The sequence below is a fragment of the Lepisosteus oculatus genome, chromosome 4 (genome assembly GCF_040954835.1).
Source record: "Lepisosteus oculatus isolate fLepOcu1 chromosome 4, fLepOcu1.hap2, whole genome shotgun sequence".
Classification (NCBI taxonomy): Eukaryota; Metazoa; Chordata; class Actinopteri; order Semionotiformes; family Lepisosteidae; genus Lepisosteus; species Lepisosteus oculatus.
In genome coordinates, this window is record NC_090699.1 from 3,243,666 (window position 1) to 3,266,101 (window position 22,436).

The 22,436-nt window shown below is 52.2% G+C and overlaps 3 protein-coding genes across 3 annotated transcripts in view; 1 reads left to right on the forward strand and 2 right to left on the reverse strand.

The window, feature by feature from the left end:
- LOC138238041 (E3 ubiquitin-protein ligase TRIM39-like) overlaps window positions 1–22,436 on the forward strand; it is a 373,132-nt gene that overhangs the window by 85,841 nt on the left and 264,855 nt on the right. The window lies entirely within an intron of this gene.
- Window positions 1–22,436, reverse strand: part of LOC138238043 (E3 ubiquitin-protein ligase TRIM39-like) — a 54,030-nt gene that overhangs the window by 17,088 nt on the left and 14,506 nt on the right. The window lies entirely within an intron of this gene.
- The window catches only part of LOC138238045 (E3 ubiquitin-protein ligase TRIM39-like), a 111,337-nt gene continuing 106,770 nt past the window's right edge, over window positions 17,870–22,436 (reverse strand). The window contains exon 7 of the mRNA XM_069187855.1: window positions 17,870–19,442. Within this exon, the coding sequence (XP_069043956.1) occupies window positions 19,004–19,442 (439 nt within the window). The 3' untranslated portion in view covers window positions 17,870–19,003. The remainder of the gene's footprint in view (window positions 19,443–22,436) is intronic.

Below are 22,436 nucleotides of genomic sequence, written 5' to 3' on the forward strand. Positions count from 1 at the left end.
TCATCTTGACAGAATATTCCATTCATTTCAAGGTGTTTTTATATAGTGCCTTTCACAACGAAGTTGCCCCCAGGTGCTTAACATAGCAAGTGACCCTCAAGTTGTGAATACAGAACAGAAAAGACAAGGAGACAACGGAGGAGAGGAACCACAAACCCCTCAGTAAGGAGAGAAAAAATCCTCTGGGGGTCCAAGGTCAGCTGGCTGCCCAACCCCTTTGGGCATGCTAACATTATAGAATTCAAAAAGAAATAAATGAATGAGGGTATTAATCCATCTTCTGTGTGTCAGTACTCCATGCAGATCTCTGTGGACCAGTAAATCCTCCTAAACGACAGCTATATCAACGATGTCCCTCTTGGATCCATGGCAGTGATGCAGCATCCAGCTCAGATGGTGCTCAGCCTGGGTGCCATCCAGACGTGGGGAGGAGAATAGGATAGTCTGTTCAGATCAGATGTATCTGCCTGGTGGGCCAACACAGAGACACACAATGACCTGTACAGCAGCACCAGAAGCCATGGCTGCAGCAGGCTATAATGTAAGGTGTGAGGAGGCGAGGCTGCAGTCATGGGTCTTCAGTCTGGATCTGAGGACAGATAGACTCAGAGGTACAGGCTATGATGTCAGCTGTGAGTAGACTAGGCTGCAGTAGTAGATCTTCAGTCTGGATCTGAGGACAGATTGACTCGCAGGTACAGGCTATGATGTCAGCTGTGAGTAGACTAGGCTGCAGTCATGGGTCTTCAGTCTGGATCTGAGGACAGATTGACTCGTAGGTACAGGCTATGATGTAAGCTGTGAGTAGACGAGGCTGCAGTAGTAGATCTTCAGTCTGGATCTGAGGACAGATTGACTCGTAGGTACAGGCTATGATGTCAGCTGTGAGTAGACTAGGCTGCAGTCATGGGTCTTCAGTCTGGATCTGAGGACAGATTGACTCGTAGGTACAGGCTATGATGTCAGCTGTGAGTAGACTAGGCTGCAGTCATGGGTCTTCAGTCTGGATCTGAGGACAGATTGACTCGCAGGTACAGGCTATGATGTCAGCTGTGAGTAGACTAGGCTGCAGTAGTAGGTCTTCAGTCTGGATCTGAGGACAGATTGACTCGTAGGTACAGGCTATGATGTCAGCTGTGAGTAGACTAGGCTGCAGTAGTAGGTCTTCAGTCTGGATCTGAGGACAGATTGACTCGTAGGTACAGGCTATGATGTCAGCTGTGAGTAGACTAGGCTGCAGTAGTAGGTCTTCAGTCTGGATCTGAGGGCAGATTGACTCATAGGTACAGGCTATGATGTCAGCTGTGAGTAGACTAGGCTGCAGTAGGAGGTCTTCAGTCTGGATCTGAGGACAGATTGACTCGCAGGTACAGGCTATGATGTCAGCTGTGAGTAGACTAGGCTGCAGTCATGGGTCTTCAGTCTGGATCTGAGGACAGATTGACTCGTAGGTACAGGCTATGATGTCAGCTGTGAGTAGACTTGGCTGCAGTCGTAGGTCTTCAGTCTGGATCTGAGGACAGATTGACTCGTAGGTACAGGCTATGATGTCAGCTGTGAGTAGACTAGGCTGCAGTAGTAGGTCTTCAGTCTGGATCTGAGGACAGATTGACCCGCAGGTACAGGCGATGGATGCTGCGCATGGGGCCGCCCGGAGATCATCCGACGAGCTGTCGCCGAGCGATTTCGTTCAGCTGCGTTTGCCTTCCGGCCGGTTTAATAACCCGCTGTTCTCGCCCAGACGGCGACCCGGGGAATTGAAACGCCGCCGATACTTCCACCCACACCTCGGCCCTCTTACAGAGCCGCACAGGGGTCCTCACAGACGACACCCCCGACGGGCAGGCACGGCAGCGGAAGAGGCAGAAGCCCGAGTCAAGCGAGACCGCGTCTCAGAGCGCGTCTCCCCCACCACACCCCCGGCCCGCCTGGTCCTCCAGCACGGTTCCCCCTCCCTCCCCGCTCAGCGCCGGTCCTCGGTGTGAGCCGCTGTGTCGCGCTACGCCTAGTTTCTCGTCCCAGCGGCCGTGGGAGGGGTGAATCGCGCAGGCGGCCGAGATAGATAGATAGAGGAGACTTTATTGATCCCGTAGGGACATTGATGTGTTACAGCAGGCCAGCCCAAGACAAGCAAAAACAGACATCGGAGTAGTTATAAAACAAAAGACAACAAAATAAATAACAATGAATAAATACACAGGTGTGTGCAAAATGTGCTGATCATAGTCGCTGTATATGTGCAAAATATGCATAGGTTTATACAGATTGAGTGTCCAAAAAGTCCAATGGAGCACCGTGCTGTCCATAGATGAGCAGACGAAGGGCTGACAGTCCTCGCCTAGGGCAGCGTTCTACACCCTGACAGCCGCCGGGAGGAGAGACCTGCGGAAACGTTCCCTTGAACACCGCAGCTGGAGCAGTCTGGTGCTAAAGGTGCTCCGCTGCCCAGTAACAGTCCCATGAAGCGGAGGAGAGGCGTCGTTCAGGATGGCTGTCAGCTTGGTCAGCATTCTCCCCTCAGCCACCAGCTCCATGAGTACATACGAGTACAGCCAGCAGGGCTACCATGCTGCCGAGGAGCGGGGGAAAACCCTTTTTGGTTTAGGATAAGGATGGACTGCGCTCTGCAACGTGATTGATTTTTTTTGTTGTGACTTGTTATTTTTGTATATTAATTAAAAAAATGCCTTATTCCTCTCTGCTGATTTGTGGTTACGGACTCTTGGTTCTCTCCTTCGACCACGGCTTCAGGATCAGGGCTTGGCTTCAGTTCCTCTCTCCCTGGTTTGGGGGGTCACTGGCTTCCCCTGTGGACGTGGGCTTGTTTGGCGGTGCAGATCTCCTGCAGGGTCACTCCTCCGGCTCCCGCGAGTGGGTTCGTTTGCCGGATCTCTGACGGGCGGTCCGGAACGGTGACGGCAGGAGGTCTCGATCCCTGTTGTACAGGAGGGTCACTGAGCGGGGGAAAAGCGCACCTTGTCGACGGTCCTCTGTGTTTCGCCAGGTCGTGTGCGCGGCCTGGTGGACACTGGCTGTGGCGACAGGGGGCTGAGCCGACCCGCAGCGAGTCGGGTCGCTCAGAGGATAGGGAGACAAGCTTGTCGGACGCTGCAGCTTTTTTCTTTAATAAAAAGCCCTCAGAGGCGCTCGTTCAAATTCTGTGCCGTGAAGCGGGGCGAGTGGAAATATTTCACGCCGGGTCCCCCGCCGTCAGAATCTAAACCGCTGTTTGTTCTACTGCGGGAAGGTCATGGCTCATCTTTTTAAACAGTCGAGCTGTTGTCATCGATCCGCGGATCTTCGCAGTCACCCGCGCGCGCCGGCATTAAAGCCCGTCAAACGTGTTTCGGTCCCGCTTGTGCCGGTGACAGTAACTTCCCTGCTGCTCTCGTTCCCGAGATATAACGTCTAACGATTGACGTCTGACCTGGCACTGACGAGTGAGACCGGTCCGGTTCCCCTATGAGGTTGTGGGTGGGCTGAGTGACGTCACGACCCCGAAACGACAAGGCGCTACATCTGGGGAACGACAGCAGCGCCGACGCCACCTTCAACGGCACACGAGCGCAGCGCTGACGAAGGAGGGGGGGGGGGTTTCTTCGTTTGTGCTGTCTGCAGGGGGGTGTTCTATGATTTCTGTGTATAGACGCGCATGGTGATAAACCCGCAAGTCATATTGACAGGATGGGGGGATTTTACACTTCCGACACCTGATCTGAGACCCATGACCCTCGCCAGAGGGTCATGCTTGTACATAAGAAACCGGGTATCCCTCCCAACAACCCCCACAGCCCGGCTCATGGGGTGGTCTTTTCCAGAGGGGACCATCGGAAGGAAAAAAAAGTTAAATATCGAGGGAACGATTTACACTGCGTGCGCATGAAAAGGCTAAATCGTTCCCTCGTTTTCTCTCAAAATAACGTTTTCTAACTCTGCCCTTCGCAAGGACAGGTGCGGCACTAGCAGTGAAAGAGAGCTGCAGTCCTCACTAGGAAGTTCAAGAGTACAGGAGCTACAGTGCCCTAATAACTCCTCCCCAAACCAGAATAAAACTTAATCAGTTCATCTCTCTCCATTCTCCCAATCTACAGCAGTGTCAGACAGTTTGGCTTTATTGCACTGATATAAAGACACAGTAACGCGTTTGATAGTGTTTGATAGCGTTGTTGTTAGGAGCCGGGGATCATGCTGGCCTGTTAGACACTTTCTGTGTGCGTGCGACTTCAGTCACACAAAGAAAACGAAGGAGAAGACGAAAAGTTATTTCGTGCGCCCGAATTGTAAATCGTTCTCTCAATATCACTCCCCCCCCCACCGATGGCCCCTCCCCGGGCTCCGACGTGTCTGAAACCTACGCCAGTGAGCTTGGTTTTGTCCACAGCGCGCTTCGTTTCAAGCGCGAGCTGCTCGATGCCGCCGGCGTACCCTTGCGGGGGAGGGGGCGGTGCCGGTCCCTGCAGCCTCCGGCCTCTTCGCCGACGCGCAGAAGACTCTTCGTCTCGGTCTACCGTGTGTAGGGTGTGCGGGTAGTGTAGTTCTCCCAGGCCCACTGCCCAGCTCCCGTCCAGGCCAGTCGCCCTTCCTGAATACCCCGAGAAGCACGCGCTGGTGTTCTTTGGAAACATCTTTGAGGATGAATCACCCGCCAGCGTAACACAGAAGCCGTTGCGGTTCATTGTGTTTTTTTCATCAGCTCTATATCTCTTTCACCTCGGAAGCTAGAATCTTCTGGATGCGGTCTGTCACGCTCGTAAGCCCCTCCTCTTAAGGAGGCTCCAGCCCTTCCTAGTTTAGTGTTGATCTCCTGCACCTGCCTCCGGTTCCTGCCCCCCCCTGCTATACAAGCCAGGCGTTCCTGCCAATCTGGGCTCAGCTGTGGAAGATGGACACCTAGAAGTCAGGAGCGACTCAGCGGCACAGGCTTCATCACGGTGTCCTGATCTTCTGGGTCCGGGATGAGGGAGCGTCTGGCCCCGTGACCCCCTTTAATTCCCCCGACCCTCCGCCAGATCCCGCTCCGGCTTGTAACTCTGTTCGTCTGTCAGGATGGACACCCGGTCTTGGACTATTGCTACACTCATGGATTCACCTCGGACTCCCTTGGACAGTTTGCCTCGGACACACCTCCCCCGAACACCAGCGCACCGTGGACACGCCCCTGTTTCCCTCCAGCCCCCTGCCTGCCTCTTTCTCCCTGCTTTCCTCACTCCTCCCCAGATTGTGCCGTCTGCCCAGGGTCCGGAAAGAGAAGCGCTCGGCCGGCCGGTTTCCCTGCTGTAGCTCTTCTGCGTCAAAGGGGCCCTGCGTGTCGTCAGCGGCGTGGCCCTGCAGTTTGTAAGAGGGTCTCGGAGCCGGGGGTCCGCTCTTGGACAGTGACGGTTTCATCCGTGAGGGTCTGCTCATACCCCTTCTCCAACACTCCCTTGATTCTGGACACCCGCACCTGGTCACCCACATTGGAGTGAAAACTTGGGACGGTTTAATAATCATAATTCCTCACACTTACATAGTGCTTTTCTGGACACTCCACTTCACAGGTAATGGGGATCCCCTCCACCCCCACCAGTGTGCAGCCCCACCAGGATGATGTGACCGCAGCCATAGTGCGCCAGAACGCTCCCCACACACCAGCTCTCAGTGGGGAGGAGAGCAGAGTGATGAGGCCAGTTCAGAGATCACCCTAGACTGTTCTCCAGCCCTTAAGGGAGTCGTCTGGTGGGACGGAGGCCGGAGATCGCTCACTAGCCGTGTGGGAGAACTGGGGTTAGAAGAGCAAACGAGACCAGTTAGGACCCCAGTGGAGCGGGAGGTGTTTCTATGGGCCGGCGCCTCCACATTCTTGTGTTGATAGTTCCGCTGAACCTCTCTACCGCCCCAGCCCCCACGTCGCTGGCCGGCACGAGATGTCCGGTCTTCTCGCGTTTGAGAGCACCTTGGGAGGTCCCGCTTAAGAAATTCCTCTCCCCTCGGAGAGGCTCAGCCCCTCCAGAGGCTCAGCCCCGGCAGATTTAGACGACGTGACTATCCATGTGGAGATGTCCCGGAGACCGCCGTTGAACTCGGAGTAGTCTCTCTCCCCTGTCCACCACGTCGGCCTGCCCCTGCCCGTCCATATCGGGCACCGGCGTCCTGGCTCTCTGCGGAGCTCGGCTAAGCCGGCCGATGGGACAGCCAGTCTGACCCAGGCTCACACCCCGGGATCACCAGACCCCCTAGGGGTATAATACAGCGCGCTAAAACCCACGGCGGACACGATCGCCTACCCTCTGACGCGAATACGCACTTGTGTGCACATATTTCAGATACGAGGGGGCCGCGGAGGTGGAAATTTGGACCCAGAGACGCTGGACCACTTGGGAAGGCGGGGGCAGGACATCGCAACTCAGCACAACAGACCATTGGCTCAGAAGGGGGCGGGACATCCAACACATCACGGGCGCCCGTTGGTTGAAAAGGCGGGGCGTGGCACCTGTCAAAAAGTTTGATGGAAGGTGTTGCTTCTCCTTACTACAGTGTGTGATCTCCTGTCCCCGCCTGAGGAACAGACAGTGAGCCTGTCTCTCAATAATAATAATACAGTGTGTGATCTCCTGTCCCAGCCTGAGGAACAGACAGTGAGCCCGTCTCTCAATAATAATAATACAGTGTGTGATCTCCTGTCCCAGCCTGAGGAACAGACAGTGAGCCTGTCTCTCAATAATAATAATACAGTGTGTGATCTCCTGTCCCAGCCTGAGGAACAGACAGTGAACCTGTCTCTCAATAATAATAATAATAATACAGTGTGTGATCTCCTGTCCCAGCCTGAGGAACAGTGAGCCTGTCTCTCAGTAATGCTCTATATGCTGTATGTAAATGTACTTTGATTTGTTCATTGTATATGCTTTGGCAACACTGCAAATCAGCAGTAATACCAGTAAAGCTGCTTACAGTGTGGAGAGAGAGGAAAGAGGAGAGAGGGAGTAGAGAGGGAATGTGGAAAGAGAGAAAGAGGAGAGAGGGAGTGTGGAAAGAGAGAAAGAAGAGAGAGGGAGTGTGGAAAGAGGAGAGATATCACAGGACACTACAGAACACTGGATACCTGTAGCAGCGTGTATACAGTGTATACAGACACACTGATTGGACACTCCAGTACATTAACACTGCACTGAGAGAGAGAGGGGTTCATACAGACACACTGATTGGACACTCCAGTACATTAACACTGCACTGAGTAAATAAATAAAATCATAATTGGAATAAAACTCTTTCATTATTTACAGTCCTGCACAGGACATTTCCAAAACACCAAAGCTTTTCAAACGTTCCAAGGTCATTATGAGATTTATAAAACAAAAGTCTACAGACCCGGAACGAGAGATCTTATTTTTCCGAGTCTTGTAGATGGTGAGTTTGGCCTGGCCCAGCAGAAAATTGGCGAGGAGGGTCTGAGTTTTCCGTTTTTTTGTACGACCCACCCCAAACACGAAAATAATGTCATTGAAGACCAGGCCAAGGTTGGTGAAGAGCCGGATCAGTACGGCATACATGGGCAACAGGCGGGGGCAGGCGCTGTAGCAGTGGAACACCGTCTCCCTCTGAGCGCAGAAAGGACAGGCGTCAGACACCCCCGGGTCCAACACAAACGAGTTGAGGGCTCAAGGAGAGATCCCGTCGGTCTGGGACTGAGCGCAGGAGACACTAGCAGACCAGGGAAAGGAGGCTGTGTGGTTGGAAGGCGATGGTCCTCAAACAGACCCTGGACCAACAGCATCTCCTCGAGAGGCAGAGCAGAGCGAAGCTGACTAAGAAACCTGTCTACACACCGCCGCGAGTGTAGTCCCGGAGCGTCACACGCCCACTCCACGCTGCGCCAGCAGCCCTGATCCACGTCCAGCAGGTGGTGGAGCTGTGTGATGTTGGCGCGGACCAGTCTGCTGGTAAAGTCCAAGGAGCGGCCCGGTTCTATGTCCATTCGTGGATTGTGTATTAACGGTTCTCTGAGTGTCCAGTATAGACTGGGCCGCTTCTCTTCTCTCTGCACGCGCAGATGCCGCCAGGCCTCCAGGAGACTGCGCTGGAAAGGCGGCAGTGGAGACAGGTCAACCCTGCTGGTGTCCATCAGGAAGAGCACACAGTCGAGCCCGAGGTGTCCTGCTCGACGCAGCAGGGTGAAGGTCAGCTCCCTCCAGGACAGCGAGGCCGGGCCGAACAGCAGCTTCTGCACTGCCTGCAGGCGAAAGGCGTCCACCCGGCTCCGGATGTCGATGAGTCCTTGCCCTCCGTCCTCTCTGGGCAGATAGAGGACGCCCCTCCGCAGCCAGTGCAGTCCGTCCCAGAAGAAGTCGAGGAGCGTGGCCTGCAGCTCCTCGACCAGTCCGGCTGGTGGCTCCAGACACACCAGGCGATGCCACAACATCGAAGCCACCAGGGTGTTGACAATCAGAACCCGGCCTCTGTAGGAAATCTGGGGGAGCAGCCAGCACCAGGAGTCCAGACTACCTTTCACTTTTTTGAGGAGCCCCTCCCAGTTCTTTTTCACGCTGGCCTTGTCCCCCAGGTGCACCCCCAGGTATTTGAGTCCCCCTCTGGTCCAGCTGAGTCTCTCCGGCAAGACTGGGGGACCCATCTCGCTCTACTCCCGTAGGAGTAGGGCGCTACTCTTGGCCCAGTTTACTTTGGCTGATGATAGCATCTGGAAATCACTCAAAGTTGTCTGTAGCGCCCTGACATCCTGTTCTCCTCCGACCACGACCATGATGTCATCAGCGTACGCCGAGATCTTGACAGTGGAATCGGGGCAGCCCGGGATGGACAGGCCCCTGATGACCCAGCGCAGCTGATGTAGCAGAGGCTCAATGGCAAGGGAGTAGAGCATTCCTGAGAGTGCACAGCCCTGCCTGATTCCCCTCCGCACTGGAAACGGAGCACTCAGCCCTCCGTTGACCTTTAGCACACTGAAGATGTCACTGTACAGCACCTGAATCATGGCAACAAAGACGGGGCTGAACCCGAAGGACCTCATGGTCCTCCACAAATACTGATGTTCAACCCTATCGAAGGCCTTTTCCTGGTCTAACGAAATGAGACCAGTATCTAAACCCAATAGTCTGGAGGTGGCCAAAACATCTCGAATCAGAAATATGTTATCAAAGATTGACCTTTGATGACGCAGTACAATTGGTCGGAGTGCAACACAGACCCCAGCACCACCTTCAGCCTGTTGGCCAGAGCCTTGGACAGGATTTTATAATCCACACACAGCAGGGCAACAGGTCTCCAGTTCTTAATGTCACACAGGTCCCCTTTCTTGGGCAGCTGCACGGTCCTCTCCTGGATCTGCCTGGCCTCGTGCAGCTCCTGCCCTGTCTCCGAGCGCAGGCAGTGGATCTGCCGGCTCTGGCCCGGTTTCTTCTCTAGGCCGAAGAAATAGCAAGTCGGGGCGTCTACCTGTGACGCACTCTGAACCCTGGAATTTATTAGTGCTCCTTGTACTTTTGTGTCCAGAAGGCCAATGAGTGATTCTTTTTGGGTGTGGAGGTCATCAATTAGCCTCCTGTCTGCACGACACTCCAGAGCCTGGTGGAGCTCCAGAATGTATCTCTCCAGAGCCTTCATGGACTCACGGATACCTCTCGTGACACTTCCAGTGTACTGCTGGCAGAACTGGCGAATCAGCACCTTGCCAAGATCCCACCACTGCCTCAGGGAGACAAAGTGGGCTTTCTGACTCCTCCACTGCTGCCAGAAGAACACGAGGCAGTCACAGAAGTGAGCATCGTCAAGCAGCTGGGTATCAAAGTGCCAGTAGGCACTGCGGGACCTCACTGATGGCACAACGACTGTGCAGACAGTGAGACAGTGGTCCGACAGGCCCACTGGACAGATGGAGCACTGCTTGACGATGCTGTAATGATGTTTACGGCAGTAGAATCGGTCTATCCTGGCCAGAGAGAGGGTATTCCCCCTGACCTGGGCCCAGGTGTACTGCCTCGTGTCCCCATGACATCTCCTCCAGATCTCAGTGAGGTCAGACTTGATGAGGATCCTGCGCAGCTCCCTGGCCGACGGGCCGACGGGCCATGTGGCTCTGCGTGATTCCTGTCCAGTGTGCTGCTCTCTGTGCAGTTAAAATCAAACCCCTGGAAGACCAGCTCTTCAGGCTGGCAGGTCGCCAGTGCAGTCTCAAGCTCCCTGAAGAGGGTGACCCTCTCCCCGCCGTCGGTGGGTGCATAAACGTTAATAAAAACAAAGGTTTTCTTTCCGATAACTACTCGCACGAGTAGCAGGCGACCCTTCACCACCTCCTGGACGGCGATAGAGAGGGGCTTGAACCCCAGAGAGAACAGCACCGCGACCCCCGCGCTCACAGGGGACCCGTGACTGTAAACGATGTCCCCCTGCCACTCCCGCTGCCAGGCGACGATGTTGGAGCTGTCGGTGTGGGTCTCCTGCAGGAAAGTCACCTGCAGGCTCTTTTCTTTGATAATCTCCAACACCGCAGCTCGCTTCAAAGCCCTCCTGCACCCATTGGTGTTCAAACTCCCTATCCTAATGTCGCCCATGTTTGCGGAAAAGAAAAAAAGAAAAACATAAAACACGAACAGACACGAAGCACGCAGACGGATAGTGATGTGACGTGAGAGACAGGACTCATTCGTGCTGAGGTCCGTTCCGCGGTCCTGCCCTGATCTTTCCTAATAGGCTTTTCAGGCGCCATCTCTCCTGATCGCTGAAGTCATTCGCACCCGAGCCCCTCTTCAGATGGCGCGTCGCGGAGAGGACAAAGAGCTCGGTTTCGGGAAAAAGTCCTCGACCACAGTTCCCCTCTTACCTTTCGTCTTCTCCAAGAACTCCCTGCTGCTCTGGAAACTGCAGCCTCCTCTGCAGCTCTGCCGGGCCGAGGAGCCCGAGGCGAGAGAGGAGTCGGTGAAGGGAGCAACGCCCTCGTCGTTGCTCCCGGACTCCGAGTGGACACTCCAGCGCATCCTCACTCTCCCGGTGTCGTAGTCACTTGCGGCCCCCGGGCTCCACCGAGCTCTCTGTGCTGCGCTTCTTCTGCACCGCACTCTGCACAGATTTCTTCGTGCGCTTTCTCCGCGGCGTCTTAAAACCATCGTCTATTTTTCCAGATGATAATTCATTTCCTCCCCACACCGTGTCTAAAATTTTCGCTGGCGCTTGAGACGCGTTTTCCCCTGTCGGTGTCACTACCTGCTCTCTCTCTCCCTGACTCTCCTGAGCAGCGCTCATCTCTCCGCCAGCGCTCATCTCTTGCTCTCCGGTGTGGGGGGCTCCCTGCTCTTCTGAGGGCTGTCTGCTGGGCTCCTGTGCGCCCTGGGGCTGAGGCTCCCTGCCCGTCTCGTCCTCCACCTCCGGGCACTTCTTCACCACATGCCCTTCGCTCCCACACCTGAAGCACTTCATCGATTCCGAAGTCACGAATACAACATAGTCACAGCTGTCAATTCGAAATTTAAGGGCCACATTGATCTCTTCCGTGGGGTTTTTTAGGATGACGTAGACTTGTCTCCGGAAAGAGACGACGTGCTTCAGCTGCGGTGCCCTGCAGCCCAGAGGGGCCCTCCTGATCGGAGAGACCACCTGTCCGTACCGGGACAGCTCCCTCTCCAGCAGCTCGTTCCTCATGAACGGAGGCACGTTGGAGAGGGTGATCTTTCGAGCCGGGGCCGCGAGAGGCAGTACCGGGATGAAGGTGCTGTCCAGGACGACTCCCTTCTCCACCAGGGTGTTTGCCAGATCGGTAGACTGCAGGAAAATGACTATCCCTCCACTCATGCGGGAAGCGGACCTCATGTTCCTGCAGCCCACGACCTCCCCGACCACAAGAACGCACCTCTCCAGCGGACAGAACTCCGCAGGGGAGATTTTCACACCATGGCGTCGAGTTAGTTTCTCAAAGGAGAGGTCTGGAGGATCAGAGCCTCCAGAACCGGCCATGATGAGAAAATAAACCCCGCTTTTCCCCAAAAAAGACAGAAAAACACAAAACCAGTGAAGAAACACCGCCACACGATCAAACCCACCGAAGCTCCGCTCACTCACTCACTCAGTCTCGCGAGAAACACACAGAGAGAGAGAGAGAGAGAGAGAGAGAGAGAGAGAGAGGGGTTAATACACACACACTGACTGGACACTCCAGTACCTTAACACTGCACTGAGAGAGAGAGGGGTTCATACAGACACATTGACTGGACACTCCAGTACATGAACACTGACCTGAGAGAGAGAGGGGTTAATACACACACACTGACTGGACACTCCAGTACATTAAAACTGCACTGAGAGAGAGAGGGGTTCATAAAGATGGAGTGAGAGAGAACCTTTATTTCTCTGGTTATGATCATGCGCGTGTTTCTGGTGTGGGTGGCGGGTGGTAATGATTAACAGGAGAGAGAGGCGTGTCTCACTGTGGTGGCACACCTGATGGCAGCCCCCTGTCTGGGCAGCAGCGCGCCGAGAGCACAGACGACCCGCAGACGTGCAGCTCAGCTCCGCCACAGTGAAACAGGACGAGGCAGTTGTCCTGTGGCCTCAACCAGCTTGTGTCTCTTGAAAGCAGGAGATTCATAGTGAGGCTGGAGGTGAGTCTGACAGTAAGAGGCCAGACACACCAGACAGGATTTCACAGCTCCCCTCTGTCTCCCAGTGCAGACATCACACAGCACATCTCCAGGGCCAGCAGGACTGTGAGCAGGAGGAGGGCCACTGAGCCCTGTCTCCTTCAGTTTCTCCACCACTTCAGCCAGGATGGTGTTTCTGTGAAGATCAGGTCTTGGGGTGAAGGTCTGTCTGCACTGGGGGCAGCTGTAGATCCCAGTCTGATCTTCCTGATCCCAGCAGTTCTTAATACAGCCCATACAGTAACTGTGTCCACAGAGCAGAGCCACTGGATCCTTCAGCAAATCCAGACACACTGAGCAGCTGAACCGGTTCCTGAGAAAATGGAAAAGTGCCTTCTGCCATTTTTCTGACAAGTAGAAACTGCACAGAGAGGAGCAGTAGAGACGGAGCTGCAGTGAGGCTGTTTCTAGTGAAACGAAACTGATCTCTGAGTTTCACTTCCTGGATCTGCACAGAGCTGCAGAGCCGAGAGGAAGTCGAGGAGTCTGGGACGTGTCACCATCCCCACCCCTCCTCTAGGGGGCGCTCCGGTCCTCTCCGATGTCCCCTGGTGACGGGCGCCTGCCCCCAGTCCTGCCCCTCCCGCTGTTCCGGGCTCAGCACTGGGAAGACCCGCCTGCCAGCAGCTCCAGGAGAGCCCCGACGGCACGGGCTTCACCCCGACTTCACCCTGACCCCTGACCCGGGGCTCGCAGCGCCTGGTTCGAGTCCCTGTCCCTGCCCCGGATCCCGTTCCGGATCGGAACCCGTCTGTCTCGGATGGACCCCCCGGCTCCTGTTTCAGTAAGTTTGAAACATTTATTTTCATTCTCTAGGAATCTGAAAAGTGCAAAAGCAAGTGAATGTTTGTTCTATGTCAAAAATAATCTTCTTATATAATTTCCTTCATCATCTCTGGCGGTTAATTGATTTTTTTCTGATTGTGTCTTTTTCCTCTTGTACTGGTTTCTGCTCCTCTAGTTGTAGTTGTATCTGTAAATTCTTTAAACACTGAATCATTTAAAAAAAAACAACGAAACCAGCCCTGCTCAACCTCCTCAATCTCATCATGACAGCCGGCTGTTTCCCCGAGGCCTGGAACCAAGGACTGATCACGCCCATCTGTAAGAGTGGAGACAGACTCCATCCCAACAACTACTGGGGCATCTGTGTGAACAGTAACCTGGGGAAGGTATTCTGCAGTATCCTGAACACACGAATACTGGCCTTCCTTACTGAACACAGTGTCCTGAGCAAGAGTCAGATTGGCTTCTTGCCAGATCACCGCACATCTGATCACATTTACACCCTACACACACTGATAGACAAACACGTCCACCAGAAACACAAAGGAAACATTTTTGGCTGCTTTGTCGAATTTAAAAAAGCATTTGACTCGATTTAGCGTGAAGGACTCTTTTACAAAGCCCTCCAAAGTGGTGCAGAAGACAAACTCCACAACGTCAATGTGCTCAGAGAACAAATCCCAATCAGATATTATGATGTTGGCACAGCTTTGCACCACATGCATATTATATTTGGAAGAACAAAGATAAAATAATAATAGTAATTGCTGACACTTATATAGCGCTTTTCTGGACACTCCACTCAAAGCTCTTTACAGGTCATGGGGATCCCCTCCACCACCACCAGTGTGCAGCCCCACCTGGATGATGCACCAGTACACTCACCACACACCAGCTCTCAGTGGGGAGGAGAGCAGAGGGAAGCCAGTTCAGAGAGGTAGGTTATTAGGAGGCCATGATTGGTAAGGGCCAATAGGAAATTTTGCCAGGACACCCCTACTCTTTTCGAGAAACACCCTGGGATTTTTAATGACCACAGAGAGTCAGGACCTCGTTTTTACGTCACATCCGAAGGACGGCGCCTGTTTTACACTATAGTGTCCCCATCACTATACTGGGGCATCAGGACCCGCACAGAGCGCAGGGAGAGAGCGCCCCCTGCTGGCCCCACTCACACCTCTCCCAGGAGTCTCCCCTCCAGGTACTGGCCAGGCTCCCCCTGCTGGGCTCCAGTGGGCTGGGAGCTGGGAGAGAGCGCCCCCTGCTGGCCCCACTCACCCCTCTCCCAGGAGTCTCCCCTCCAGGTACTGGCCAGGCTCCCCCTGCTGGGCTCCAGTGGGCTGGGAGCTGGGTGAGAGCGCCCCCTGCTGGGCTCCAGTGGGCTGCCAGTTGTGAGGTGCAGAGTGACCTGGCTGCTGTCCAGATCAAAACGTGCCAAACCTTTGGAAAGAACTAATAATGCAATTGGAGACTTGTCGATTGAGGTAATACGGCACATCTTGAGAGCTACATAGCTCAGTAGCTACGGCGAGCAATAAAGAGATTCAGAGCGCCTAAAAGCTGTTTTTGCAGAGGTACATCCCCTTCTACCCAAACCCACCCGTTTGGACATAACTTCTACAGAGGAGACAGCTCTAAAGTCAGGACTCCGCGACCCGACAATGGTGTTTTGTGGCTGTAAGTGACTGAACACGCGGTCTCAGAAGTGGTGAAAAGACCGACCCCCGACTAACGCCAAGCGTCCGCACGTCAGTACAAGACTTGAACTTGCGAAAGCATTTTTTGCTGAGGGGCAGAATCAGAGAATGTGGGGGCAGGAAGGAGGTGATGTGATGGTCCGGGGTGCTGCAGCTTGAACTTGAACTTTACTGCCATATGTAACGGGTACTGGTTCAATGGAATTCTTACTGACAGGAAGTCTCTCGATTGTAAAACAAGTGTAAAAAACAAAACAAAGTGCAAACAGTGCATCAAGACAATATACAAACAATAGACAATGTGCAAGTAAACATGTAGACAGTTTGAATGTAAACAATACAGACGTGTAAACAGTGACTGGAGATGTGCGATAGATAAGGAATCATAAAGAGGTAGATGGTGATGGTGTAGCTGTGGTCCGAGGGGGATGGCTCAATGTTTTCGCCAGTCTCACTGCTTGTGGATAGAAGCTATTGAAGAATCTTGTGGTCAGTGTCCGTATGCTCTTATATCTCTTGCCTGAGGGCAGTGGGGTGAAGAGCTCATGCCCGGGGTGGTGACTGTCCTCTGTGATGGCCAGAATTCTACCACGGCAGCGGTCCTCATAGAGCTGTTTAATCTCAGTGAGACCGCAGCCGATGATCTTCTGGGCCATATTGACCATTCTCTGCAGTGCCTTTCTTTCTCGCGAAGAGGTGTTGCCATACCACACGGTGATCCCGTTGGTGAGGACGCTCTTGATGGTGCAGCGGTAGAAGTTCACCAACACATGTATTGGCATCCCCCAGCGCTTGAGGCACCTCAAGATATAAAGGCGCTGCTGAGCCTTCTTCATGATAGAGTCAGTGTGCACAGTCCAGGCTAGATCTTTAGAGATGTGAATTCCCAAAAACCTAAAGCTGGTGACTGTTTCCACTTCCGTTCCATCAATACTGAGTGGGCTGTGAGTGTGTGGCCTGTGTCTCCGAAAGTCCACTATTAGCTCTTTCGTTTTCTTTACGTTCAAGTCCAGGTTATTGCTATGACACCACCTAAGCAGCTGTACGACTTCATCACTGTAAGTGGACTCATCATCATCACTGATCAGTCCTATTATAGTGGTGTCATCAGCAAACTTAATGATGTGGTTGTTGCTGTGTCTTGCTGTGCAGTCGTGAGTGAACAGGGAGTACAACCTTGGACTCAGACAGCAGCCTTGTGGGGTTCCAGTGCTCAGGGTGAGTGGTGTTGATGTTTTATTGCCTATCCGCACCACCTGTGGTCTCTCGATAAGAAAGTCCAGCAGCCAGTTGCAGACAGAGGTGCACAGACCTAATCCCCTGAGCTTTGTCACCAGTTGACTGGGTATGATGGAACTGAATGCTGAACTGTAGTCCACAAACAGCATTCTCACATACGAGTTCTTAGTGTCCAGGTGTTCCAAGGCTGTATGCAGAGCCAGGGAGACAGCATCATCCACTGATCTGTTGTTCTGGTAGGAGAACTGCAAGGGGTCCAGGGACTCTGTGATGGAGGAGTTGATGTGTGACAACACCAGCTTCTCCAGGCATTTAATCACCACGGATGTTAATGGTGGTGATGAAACACCACCAACATTGTTTTTACCACATTGTAGTCATAGAGAAATTTTAGTCAAGCGGTTTAATTTATGTGCATAATAAAATGTATTTCTAAGAGAATAACTGAACAGCTCGAAGTTCGATACTCATTTTGTCAACAATGTTTTCCCGCGGTACAGCGCTGCGTCATGAAGCGAACAAAGTGAAATATTTCAGATGCGGTCGGAGAGGGCGGTACTGAGAGTCCTGAACTGGACGTTTCTCAGGTTGTTCTGAGAGTCTGGACACGGCTGGGATTAAAACAAAAGTTGAACAAGTAACGAATTGTAGCGCGTTTTGTTCCAGTACAGAGGAACTAAAATAAGCAAAATTAAATATATTTATATACTGTACATGCCAAAGTTTCAAAAAGAATCCCTCAGATAATGATGTTGAATACACAAACTGCCGAAGCAGTGCAGTAATCTCCCGGTGCAGTCTCTCGTGTTTCAGGTTAGTTTATATATATTAAACACAGCTGAACACAACACCAGGAATGAGTTTAACTTCACTTTTCACTTGAACAGCAGGTCTGTCGCCATCTTCTAACCCGCTTGCTCTAGGGAGCGTCTCACAATTACCACATTAACCAGCACACAAGGGAGTGTGTCAAAACTACCTCTCACGACACAGTCCCTCTGTGGACAGAGAATCGTCCACACGAAATGTCCAAACGGCAGGACAGAACACAAGACTGACACGGAGCCCAAGTTTCTGTCCGTGAAGAAAAAAATTCGCCGGTACCAACAAACTTTTGGGCTTCATATGAAGGAAAGCGGAGCTTTCACTGGCCCATTACCAAACTTCATTGGGAAATAAAATAAAGAAAAGACTAGAAAGAAGCATCCACTTTTCCCTGGATCACGATCAGAGATCAAATAAAACGTCTCTCACAAACCACCACAGTAAAAATAAACCCCAAACGAACATAAAATACCGAATATAGTCATGTATCCCTGTATTAAAGGGAGCCGGGTATTAGACTGGCTGGAGCTGCTCACAGACACAGCGCTGGTGATAAACTACAACTCCCATAACCACCCTGAGCCACTTCCTGTCTCCGTCACTGTCCCTGTTCCTCCAGGCTGTGGTGACGTCAGCGGGTCCCTCCCCGATCTGGAAGCTTCACAGTCACCGGCGCGCGCAGGACAGACTCACACGGGATTTCATTTTTAAAAGTTTATTTTCTCAAAAATTAGAAAAAAAACACGGCAGGGTTTCCAGAGATATTTACAAGTCAGGAGTACAGCAGGCTGGTAGTGAGTTATCTCGCCCTCTCTCGTTATGTTATTTTCCCCGTTTAAATGCATTGTAACGCTTACGGCCGACAAGCAGTGTGTGTAAGAGCCGGCGTACCAGAGCGGGTGACGTCACCGCCCTTCCCTGTGATAGCAGGACCACAGCTACTGGGCTGTGGAGAGATCTCTCTTTAGCTCACGGGGCTAGGTCGCTGCAGAGAGACACGGAAGTCCCGGGTTCGAGCCCCGGAGAGTGCAGGGGCCGACCAGATGCGGCAAGGGCGCCCGCCAGAGCCCCCGTTGCGTTACATTGGTGTCAGAGCGGGGTGGGATAGCCCTTCGCCGGGGACGGCGATTTAATCGGGGGAGAGTGTAACGCTTACAGCCGACAAGCAGTGTGTGTAAGAGCCGGCGTACCAGAGCGGGTGACGTCACCGCCCTTCCCTGTGATAGCAGGACCACAGCTACTGGGCTGTGGAGAGATCTCTCTTTGGCTCACGGGGCTAGGTCGCTGCAGAGAGACTCGGAAGTCCCGGGTTCGAGCCTCCAGTGGGGATGGGGCCGACCAGATGCGGCAAGGGCGCCCGCCTGAGCCCCTGTTGCGTTACATTGGTGTCAGAAGCGGGGCGGGATAGCCCTTCGCCGGGGATGGCGATTTAAGCAGGGGAGAGTGTAACGCTTACGGCCGACAAGCAGTGTGTGTAAGAGCCGGCGTACCAGAGCGGGTGACGTCACCGCCCTTCCCTGTGATAGCAGGACCACAGCTACTGGGCTGTAAAGAGATCTCTCTTTAGCTCACGGGGCTAGGTCGCTGCAGAGAGACGCGGAAGTCCCGGGTTCGAGCCCCGGAGGGTGCAGGGGCCGACCAGATGCGGCAAGGGCGCCCGCCTGAGCCCCCGTTGAGTTACAGTATTATATTAAATTAAAAAAATTAAACACGACACAACATCATCATTTCTACAATTCCTACTATATTTCTGACCTCACCTCACTGCCCGTCAGTAAACCCGTCTCCCAGTGTGAGCAGTGGACAGAGAGCTGGGAGAGAGTCAGCCTGTGTTCATGAGTCAGTGACGGGTTTAATCTCCACACTGACAGCAGGCAGCAGCTCAAGATCTTTATACTGATCCCCAGTACAGAAGACAGGATAGATCATCTCCCCCTGAGGGAAGACCATGTCAGTGAAAGTGTAGACATGAGCTCTGGACTCCACTGTGTAAAAGGAGACCTTCCTCTCCTCAATATCCACACACACCCCCAGCTTCCTGGGCCGCAGACTGAGGGGGAGAGGGGTCTCAGGGGCAGTGAGAGCAGAGAAAACAGACCGGTAAGATTCCAGACACCAGTAACCCTGCTGGGGAGAGAAGCTGAACACCCCTTTCCTCTCTGCAGACTCTCTGGTCACTCCTATTGTCCAACTGTCATTCACCTCCACCTCCCAGTAGTGTCTCCCTGAGGTGAAGGCCTCCCTGCTCACGACACAGCGCCAGAGATCAAATCTGTGAGGATTGTCAGAGAGATCCTGTTCCTCCTCTCCCACTCTCACTCTCTTCCCATCCTCAGACAGGCTGAGCCCACAGTGAGCTGTATCAGGGTCCAGAGTCACAGCAGCTGGGGAATAAAACACAAACATCACAACAGGCTCCTGCCGATCACAGTCCAACTCAACTCCATCAGACTGTGAAATGTCTTTGTCCCCAAACACACCGAGAGAGAAACACCAGTCAATTACTAATGACTGCTCTTCCCTTCCAGAGAAACGACATCTTCTTCACTGTTTCACTAGTGTTACACATGGGAGTGATCCCCAATATCCTCTAAATACAAACATTAAACACTTGTGTTCACAGCGATGAAACTTTATTTTTTAAACGACATTATTAATAAACACAGGACCGACCGGACTGCAGGAGAAACTACAGCCCGACCACTCGCTTTCAAACACTTCACAACCCACCACAGCTACCTGTATACTGTAAGAAACTGGACAGCCTGTCTGTTAAACCGGTTTATTTCAAATCCCAGTTCAGCAGCTCGTTCATCTTCTCTGAGACCATTTTCCTGACGACGCAGAATAAAAAAGTGCTGAATTCAAAGACTGCGTAATGCAAGTTTTTACAGAAAAAAATATAATGGGAAAAGCAAAACCTTGCTGAAATATAAGAAAGCCTTCCCACTTACTTTGAAAATGCGAAGAAATATCCAAAGTGTTCAGTTTAAAGCAGAAATAACACATCCAGAAACCCGGAGAGAAAGACGAGAGAAACAGAGGCGCTCATACTGACTTCAGACTGCTCGCGCTCACTGTCCGCCTCTCTGATAGGAGACACCAGCTGTCAATCAGTGAGCTCTGACCACTGACAGACGGGGGCGGGGCTTATACATGCCCAGAGCGAATGGGGGTTTTAATCGATTCAAGAAGCTTTATTCGCATGACTAATGAATACTGACTTAATACTCTCCTCATACTTAATACTTCAGTGTAAACTATTTATACTTAATACTGAGTAAATACTCCCCTTTGCCTGTCTGCCAGATCGTCAATCTAGTGACGATCAAATATATTCTTATCAGCTCTTATTTTTTGACTCCTGGAGCCTAGAAAGGCTGACACAGTCACCTACATGAATTTAAAAAAACACCAGCAGCCATATCACACTGCAATTCACAACTGGCAGCCCACTGCAGCTCAGCAGGTGTGAGCCTGGTCAGTACCTGGATGGGAGACCTCCTGGAAAAAACTAAGGCTGCTGCTGGAAGAGGTGTGAGTGGGGCCAACAGGGGGCGCTCACCCTGCAGTCCTTGTGGGTCCTAATTCCCCAGTATAGCGATGGGGACATGATACTGTAAACAGGCGCTGTCCTGTGGATGAGACTTAAAACCCAGGTCCTGTGTGGTCATTAAAAATCCCAGGGTGTTTCTTGAAAAGAGTAGGGGTTTAACCCTGGTGTCCTGGCCAAATTTCCCCCTGGCTTTTACCCATCATGGCCTCCTAATAACCCCCCTCTCTGATCTGGCTTCATCACTCTGCTCTCCTCCCCAATGAGAGCTGGTGTGTGGGGAGTGTTCTGGCACACTATGGCTGCAGTCGCATCATCCAGGTGGGGCTACACACTGGTGGTGGTGGAGGGGAGTCCCCATTACCTGTAAAGTGCTATATAAGTGTTAGCAATTATTATTAATACCTGAATTCATTTCTGGGCTCAGAGTGCCTTTATTTCAGTGATGAGAGAGGTCGCCCTCTTCTGGACACTGCAACTCTGAAGCCATCATGACAACATCTTAAACTGATATTTCACACTTGTTCTGTGTAGAACAGGACACAGTGTCAAACACTGACTTACTCCACAGGAGAGTCTATCAGTCTGGAAACACAGACACCCTCTAGATCACTCCTGTTTGAAACGAGGTCCCCAATATCGCAGGCAAACACCCCAATACACACTCACTCTGGTGGGACTAGTGAAATAATATTGACACTCCAGTGTCATTCTTAGTGAAACACACCACTGGGTCTCTTAATGACCAGGACCATGTGAGAACACCAGCTGGGCTGAAGAGAAAGACCCCAAAGTTATTACCCCTGGCCAGTAAGAGGAGACCTACAGCCCCAGTAAATACCCCTCTTAAACTAACCATGAGCACCTGACCCTGACATGTCTGAGCTGCTCTGAGGAAAACAGGCCACAGAGACACTGACTGACTTCATGTAACTGAAACACTGTCAGTAAAGAGAGATCAGAATTAATTACCCCCTGTCCTGAGAGGAGGGCAATTCTCAGCTCAATACTCTACTGCCCCTTCCTTTCACAGTGCTGGCATGAGTAACTGAACTTCTTATTTTGGCAGGAAATACATTATTTATTGTATTACAATTGGCCTAGGAATAGTCCCTCAATTCAAATTACATATCCCCAACTGTTATAGTAGTTTTTTTCACACATAGATTCTTAGACACACAGTCACTGTGTCACACTAAGGAGATAAAGACCTGTCTGATATGGAAACACAGAAGCTAAATTTACTCTCCCTGCCCTGTAAAGAAACACCCAAATCTGAGGTAAAAACCCCAATCTCTACTGACAGTAGTGATTAATGAACTGATGTTGAAATGACTGATCTATTCTGAGAAAAACACTCCACTGAGTCTCTTACTGAACCCCCATCACTGCAGCCTGTCTCAGTAGAGCTCACAGCTCTCAGATTTATTCCCAGATCAATCACAGCCTCAGGGAGCGCAGTGGGAAGGGTCTGATTTCCTAGCGCAGCACAGTGGGAAAAAGACAAAGTGTAGCTACAGTTTCCCTGGAAAAGCAATGCAAAAGAGGGAAGAAACACCAAACAAGATGAATAAGGCCACAAACTGTACAAAAAGAAAAACAATCCTTACCATGGAGAAAAACACAAAAATAATCCTTATATTGCAATAAAAAACCTCACCCTACTTCCAAGGATTTAGCAACAGCTTTAAAGCCCTTTGAGAGAAATAGTGC